Source organism: Lolium rigidum, chromosome 4 (assembly GCF_022539505.1).
Source record: "Lolium rigidum isolate FL_2022 chromosome 4, APGP_CSIRO_Lrig_0.1, whole genome shotgun sequence".
In the NCBI taxonomy this organism is placed as follows: domain Eukaryota; kingdom Viridiplantae; phylum Streptophyta; class Magnoliopsida; order Poales; family Poaceae; genus Lolium; species Lolium rigidum.
Window position 1 is genome coordinate 246,205,116 of NC_061511.1, and position 8,158 is coordinate 246,213,273.

Consider the following 8,158-nt stretch of genomic DNA (forward strand, 5'->3'; position numbering starts at 1 on the left):
GTGCGCACCCATGCGTTTATTCCGACCGTTTGGTTACGGAGGGAGCGGCGCGAAGCTCTTTTTACGTGTTGACATCAAGTGACTATGGATCCATGATGAAAGTCGGAAGAAGAGAATTTCATGAAGGCCGGAGGGAGGACTAGCTAAGGGAGGTTCAAGTCTCTGCTGTTGTTGAGGGGCTTGCTTGGTGTCAGGGCTTCACGGCAGCGGTATGAAAGTGAGGGCGACAACACATGTGAAGCGCAGAGTCCTACCTTTCAGGGTGAAAATCCAAGGTCTGGCCTTAACTGGTTATGCCTGGCAGTGACCTTGGTGGAGGCATTGTTTTGAGAGTGGGGACTATCTTCAGGGTGTAAACCTAAGATCTTTGATCGAGCAACGACCGTGTTGGAGCACTGTTCCCTTCTTGGAGACGTCGTTTTTGGAGAGTCTGCAATTCAGGTGTTGTCATGGTGGTGGATGTATTGCTGTTGTTAGGTCCGTGATATCTGTAGCAGGACTTTTGTTTCTTAGTTTTCTTTTCGTTTTTTTGGCTGTGTGCATCCGTAGTGCCATTAGGGTGGTGCGTTGTTGCAGAGGCTGGGTGTAATTGGTATCTCTCGATATTAATATATTCCCTTTATCGAAAAAAAGTTCGGCCTCCAAATATAGTTTCCCTACATGGGACCCCAAATATCTACTCCTTCCGTATAAAAATATACGGAGTAAGACATTTTAGATTACTAAAATAGTGTGGTGTGTAACGTCTTGTAATTAGATACAGAGGGAAAAGGAAGAGTAAAAGGAAAATTCTCCTTTAAACACATCAAGGTGCTGTACTGAGCAACACATCCATCAACACATGTTTCCCGCCACAAAAATCCATTTGTTAAACAAAAAAAAACATGTTCCCCTCCTCTTGCAGAGTAGCGATTCGAGCCTGACAACAGTAGTGCTGACGGCATTGCACGGTTGATGAGCCGTGAGCGTGGCGTGCCCATGCCGATGCCGTTCCCGTTCTGGTTGTAACCAAGACGACGTCGACGTGCACGCTGGCTCGAACAAATCGATGCGCCACGCCGATGTCAGATCGGAAATCAGTCATCGGATCGCACCCAGCTTATTCGCTTAAAGTGGTGAACTACGCTGTAGGCTGGCCACGCGTTCGCATCTGAAACCTGTGAAAACAGCCGTGCAAATGTGCAATGGTGCAGGCGTCGATTGCGAAACACGCCGCAAGAGACAGGAGCCACGAGCAAACAAAACAGGCAAGGGAAGGAAAAAAGGAACATGCTACTTTGATCATGTGGCTAGCAAAACAAGCAAAGCTCTGATCTTTACAGCGCCATGCGCCTGTCGTCTTCCTCCTCGCTGGCGCCGAACGCGTCGCCGTCGTCGGAGAGGGAGCCGGAGCCGTCGCGCTCGCCGTCGCTGTCGGAGAGGCGCGCGAGCCAGCAGCTGCCGTGGAGGTGGCCGCTGACGCAGACGAAGTACTCGAGCCGGCCCTCGTGCGCGCCGAGGCGGCGGCACGCGCTGCGCGGCGCCAGCCCCGCCGCCGTCACGCTCCACACGCGCGCGCCGCAGTAGGGGCAGCGCACGCGGGGCTCCAGCGGGGCGCGGCCGCCCACCAGGCAGGCCCGCGTGCGGGAGCGCATGAAGCCGCGGAACACGCCGCGGTACGCGCCCACGTCCTCGTCGCCGGCGGTTCCGGGCACGGCGTGCTCGCACGGGTCCGACACGTACAGCAGGTCCCCGCCGCAGCGCCGCGACAGGAAGCTCCGGCCGGAGGTCTTGGAGAAGCGGGAGACCGGGGCGAAGTGGCCCGGCACGGCGGCGCCCGCGGCGCCGCAGCAGAAGAGGAGCAGCTTCGCCAGCGCCGGCCAGCCGCCGCCGACGCGGCCCGACCCGGGCGCGGAGGACGACCCCGCCGTGAGCGCGGACACCATCCGCGGCGCGCGCGAGACGCAGAGCTCGCGCCACAGCACCCGCTCCGCCACGGCGCGGAGGCGCCGGCTGACCCGCGCGACGGAGCAGAGCGCCTGCGGGTCCCAGTTGAGCGCGCGGAAGACCAGCACCAGCACCTGCTCGTCCAGGATGCCCACGTTGACTCCCCGGATCCGGGCGCCGATGCACCGCCCTCGGCCGTTCCAGTCGTCGGCGACCGCGCCAATGCTGCAGCCGCTGCCGACGCGCAGCCGCTTCATCTCCAGCGTGCCCTCGCTCATGGCTCCCCTTCCCACCGCCTCGCCGGCCGACCGTCAGTCCCCAACTCAATTCGCCCGACCTGGTGCTGTGACAAGCTCGACAGTGGATTCGCGCGTTTCCTGAACAGGTGCGAGGGGCGGCGCCGGCCGGTAGCCAGATATATACAGACGCTGGCTCCGGGCTCCCCGGAGCAGAAGGGGATCCCGGCCCTCGTGTCGCCGCGGCGCGAGCGACAGTTGTACGGCTCAGCCGCCCTCGATAACCGCTACGGCGCGATGAAAAGCCATCTTTGTCGCACCCGCAAAATATCTCGATCACCACCACACGCCACTTTCCTCTCGTGCCTCCATCAACAATGCCGTTCTTGGACTGGAGCAGTCTTGCGCCATGACCATTACAGATATTGTTAAGGCATCTTCAGCCGGCGCGACTCATTTTAATATCTGCTACCGTCCGTTTGCGTCGCGTTGCGGACGCTAAAATGATTATTTTTATCCGCGCGACCGTTTGCGTCTGGGTCTGCTCCAACGGGGCGACGCATTATTTTTTTTTCTTTTTTTCCCTCTTCTCCATTAATTAAACATAGTTTCAAATATTACATTTGAAATATGATTTTACACAAGCTAACACATAGTTTGGAACATGGTTTACACAAACTAACACATAATTTGAACCATGGTCGACACAAATATAATTTTTTTTAAATAAGCTAGTTGTGTTGATTTCCGTATGTTCGTTGCCAAGAAAGTACATTCGAGGGCACACCCAATCACCCAAACTGGAAAAGCCAACGGGAGCAGATGGTGCCCTGGTTGGTTCTACCGATGAGGCGAACATCCAGAAACCTCGACTACTGGCTTCGTCTCCGTAGCAGCGATTCGCTGCAAAGAAAGAACACTCTAATTTCTAACTATCGGTGTCCGAGCCGGATTCGTCGGTGTGGTAGTGCCTGCGGCAGGCTGTATCGTCGAACACCTTGACGATCATCTCATTGTCCCCCTCGTAGAGGAAGGTGAGGCGCGGCCGGGCTCGAGCGCGAGGTCACGGGCGAACTTGTCCCGCCCCGTGTGCGGGTACATCTTGCCCTGCCCGTCGAACGGGACCTCCACGGTCCGGCGGCGAAGTTGCGGTCGGCCTCCCGTAGCGCTGCAAGCGTGCGGCTCGACGCCGTCGACAAACTCGGAGAACTTGTCCGGTAGCCGCTTGATGGCAAGTGGGTCGTCGTCGATGCGGAGGAGGAACTCGAGCGGCGCTCCTCCTGCGCGAGGACGAGAAGGGCGCGGGCGACGGCGGCGTGGGGCCGTAGCTGCTCCACCACGGCGGCCCTGCCCGGCCACGGGGCGCCGAGGCCGCGGCCTCCACCGCCTCGCCGGCCACCAGGACCGGCCATGGACTTCCTCGCGGGGTTGGCTGCGTCGCAGGAACACCTAGGCGGCGCTACGGTCGAGCTTTGTGGCGGATAGGGTTTCTTTGGAGAAGTGGATGAGGAAGAAGAACGCGCGCCCCCTTTATATAGGCCGGCGGCATGCGGTGGCCGCGGGACGCGTGGCGTCGCCATTAACGTGGTTGGCGGAGGTGGGCGGCCGCTCGGCAGCCGAGGCATCGTCGCCATTAACATGGCGCAGAGTGCCGAAGCGACGCAGCGGCGCAGTCGCTGGCGTGTTTGAGAAGACGCATCGATGCAGGGTCGCTGCCAGGCGGCCCGACGAAACGTCCGCGAAACGCGAGCGGACGTTTCCGGACGTCCGCAGAGACGCATCCGAGGCGCATATTTGGGGCAGGTTTGCGTCTCCGCGGACGGCCCGGTCACTTTGCGTCGCCCCGCTGGAAGTGGTGCCAGACGCATTTCCGGTCACGGCGGACGAAAATGGTCGCTGAGCGTCCATTTGCATCGCGCCGCTGGAGATGCCCTAAATACATTTTTTTTGTGGAAAATGCTTCTTTTTGCGAAAGTGGAAAAATACTATTATTAGGTCATCTTTACTTGGTCGACGCAAACGGACCGAGGGCATTAGAACGTTACCGGTCGGATAAGGGCACAACCCAACCGGTGCGACCCAAACGAACCAATTGTTCTAGACTAGTCCACGATCGAAACGGGATGGTTGCCTTTTGCGGCTATCTAATGGGACAGAGCCTAAATAGGTCTTTTTCGTTAGCTTTGAACTCGAACCTGATAGGATCCGTTGCATAGAAAACAAAAAAATTCCTACCGCGAACACGCAATCCAAGCCAAGATGCAATCTAGAAGATGGTAGCAACGAGGGGGTATCGAGTCTCACCCTTGAAGAGATTCCAAAGCCTACAAGATGAGGCTCTTGTTGCTGTGGTAGACGTTCACTTGCCGCTTGCAAAAGCGCGTAGAAGATCTTGATCACGATCGCTTCCGGCGCCACGAACGGGCGGCACCTCCGTACTCGGTCACACGTTCGGTTGTTGATGAAGACGACGTCCACCTCCCCGTTCCGGCGGGCAGCGGAAGTAGTAGCTCCTCTTGAAGTCGACGGCACGACGGCGTGGTGTCGGTGGTGGTGGAGAAATCCGGCGGAGCTTCGCTTAAGCGTGCGGGATGTGGTGGAGGAGAGAGACCGCTAGGGTTTGGGGAGAGAGGGGGGTTGGGCGCCGGCCCTCTAAGGGGTGCGGCCAAGGCTGAGGCTTGAAGTGGTCAGCCCCCTCTCCTATGCCCCTCATTATATAGGTGGAAGCACCAAGAGTTCTAGTCCAAGTCTTCGAATAAGACCCCAATACTAAAACCTCCCATATGTGGGAAACCTACTCAAGGAGGAGTCCTACCCAAGGTGGGACTCCCACCTTTCCTTGAGGTGGGTTGGCCGGCCACCCTAGGGAGTCCACCTTGGACTCCTCCCCTTTAGGGTTGGCTGGTCATGCAAGGTGGAGTCCCTCCGGGACTCTACTTTCCATGGTGATTTCTTCCGGACTTTTCTAGAACCTTCTAGAACCTGCCATAAATGCACCGGATCATTTCCAAACATGGAATATGACTTCCTATATATGAATATTATTCTCCGGACCATTCCGGAACTCCTCGTGATGTCCGGGATCTCATCCGGGACTCAGAACAAATATTCGAACTCCATTCCATATTCAAGTTCTACCATTTCAACATCCAACTTTAAGTGTGTCACCCTACGGTTCGTGAACTATGTGGACATGGTTGAGTACTCACTCAGACCAATAACCAATAGCGGGATCTGGAGATCCATAATGGCTCCCACATATTCAACGATGACTTTAGTGATCGAATGAACCATTCACATACTATACTAATTCCCTTTGTCACGCGATATTTTACTTGTCCGAGGTTTGATCTTCGGTATCACTCTATACCTTGTTGAACCTCGTCTCCTGACAAGTACTCTTTACTCGTACCGTGGTATGTGGTCTCTTATGAACTTATTCATATGCTTGCAAGACATTAGACGACATTCCACGAGAGGGCCCGAGTATATCTATCCGTCATCGGGATGGACAAATCCCTTTGTTGATCCATATGCCTCAACTCATACTTTCCGGATACTTAATCCCACCTTTATAACCACCCATTTACGCAGTGGCGTTTGATGTAATCAAAGTACCTTTCCGGTATAAGTGATTTACATGATCTCATGGTCATAAGGACTAGGTAACTGTGTATCGAAAGCTTATAGCAAATAACTTAATGACGAGATCTTATGCTACGCTTAATTGGGTGTGTCCATTACATCATTCATACAATGATATAACCTTGTTATTAATAACATCCAATGTTCATGATTATGAAACTAATCATCCATTAATCAACAAGCTAGTTAAGAGGCATACTAGGGACTCTTTGTTTGTCTACATATCACACATGTACTAATGTTTCGGTTAATACAATTATAGCATGATATATAAACATTTATCATAAACATAAAGATATAAATAATAACCACTTTATTATTGCCTCTAGGGCATATCTCCTTCGAGTCTCCCACTTGCACTAGAGTCAATAATCTAGTTTACATTTGTAAAGATATAACACCTTGGCCTTATGGTGCTTTATCATGTATTGCTCACGGGAGAGGTTTTTAGTCAACGGATCTGACACGCTCAGAAATGTATGTATTTTGTAATTCATTTGCGTCTCAACGCATCACTCATTTCCAAATGAGTCGGCATTAAATATGTTTGGTCTTTTGGTGGAACCTTAATTCCGCGGTCTGAAATATGTCACTAATATTGTCACACATAATATAGCTTCAAAGTTCTGACTCTGTCGGAAATTCACCAAGTTCTCAAAGAACCTCTTGACTTAACATCCTTTGTCATTGTCAAAACAATGACATACTCTGCCTTCTTTTGTAGAATCCGTCACAATATTTAGAACTCTTCTAAATCTAGCATAGAAAACTTCTAGCTCATTGTGCTACCTTTTAAACAATACTTAATCTAATTTGAGATTGAAATTATATTTTATATGTGACAAAACCAATATCGGTGTAACACCTTACAGCGATTTGTTTGTCATTTCTTCATACAAATATATATATATATATATATATATATATATATATATCTATATATATATATATCTATATATATAGGTAAATTAATAGGGGCACCATGGTGCCTGGGCACCAGAATCATCAGCCGTTCGATCGCTTTAGAAATCACACAAACACATACGGGTATTTTCATATAGAATTGGGTTGAACCCGTTTGTGCATTTTATTTGAAGAAAGTCTGGACCACGTTTGATTTATTTCCTAATATATTTTTCATACGGGACCTTCCATATATGACATCCTACCAAAGTTTGAATTGTTTCCTAAAATGGGCAAGTTGGATTCTTTTTTTAACTAGTCATACCTCCTCTTATTTCTTTCCTGCTACTATTTCACCTCTCTATTCATAATGTGCAGAACAAGAACGTGCAGACGGTGTGGCCGTCCGGCCGGCCGACGGAGCTTCCGCAACCAAGATGAGCCTATCGTTTTTGTGCTTTTAGCTTTTCCCTACAGATTTGATGTATCTATTGATTAAGTCACTTATGATTTCTGCTTGAACAAGGTGTGCATTTTTCTAGAATACGCACGGGTATGTATGATTCACGTCCTAGTTAGATCTTGGCCGAGGTATGTTCTGGTGCTGATTTTGTTTGTTCATTATTTTGTTGCTGCTGCAATAGCGACTTTTCATGGACTATCAGGGCAGTCGCCATGTTAACGGCGAACAATCGTGCAGCCTCCATCGTCGTCATGACTCAACAAGGTGTCATGAAGAGACCACCGTCCCCACTGTCACGGCCACGGAATGCTTGTACAATCATAAAGTCCAGCTACGGCCAGCCGGCTGGCCCAGATTACATGATCGGGCAACAATACTACTCCCTCCGGTCTTATTTAATTGACTCAGATTTAGTATAAAGTTGTACTAAATCCGAGTCAATTAAAAGAGACCGGAGGGAGTAGATAGCAACGTTGATCCCATCCAGCAGGTGCTCTTGAGATTGTAGGTGTGTTTCGTCCATGTGTTTGATACCCTTGTGATCTGTTCAAAAAATTTGCGGTCAAAAAACAAACTGTTAGTTTGTGTTGTAATCAGCAAACCTTCTCTCATGTACAGATTTCGACAAACATGGTGGATAGAAACATACCCCAGATCTCACAACATGTGCAGGAAGCTAGAACCGTACACATCGGCATCAAGTAGATCCACGTGTATAAAAATAATGTCACTTTTTATATACTAGTTTCTTTACAAATTTAGTGGTTCTGGTGCAATTTTTAATCCATGGGATTTTTGTATACCCGAATCCAAAATGTATGATTCAAGTGTTACTTTTGTACTGCTGCTATATCCATGGAAAATTCAGCCATGTGAAATTATCTGTAAATATCCAAATTTTGGTACCTGCATACCGGTATTTTGGATACCTAAGACAAGACGGACACGTACTACGCCACACATAGATGCAAGAAAATAGTAAATA

At 50.7% G+C, this 8,158-nt stretch overlaps 1 protein-coding gene across 1 annotated transcript; it reads right to left on the reverse strand.

Moving 5' to 3' along the window:
* Window positions 1-1,253: 1,253 nt before the first annotated feature.
* Window positions 1,254-2,204, reverse strand: LOC124648541 (EID1-like F-box protein 3). The gene has a single exon (XM_047188286.1). It carries the CDS (start codon window positions 2,202-2,204, stop codon window positions 1,317-1,319), a length of 888 nt encoding a protein of 295 aa, XP_047044242.1. The 3' UTR covers window positions 1,254-1,316.
* Window positions 2,205-8,158: the final 5,954 nt, after the last annotated feature.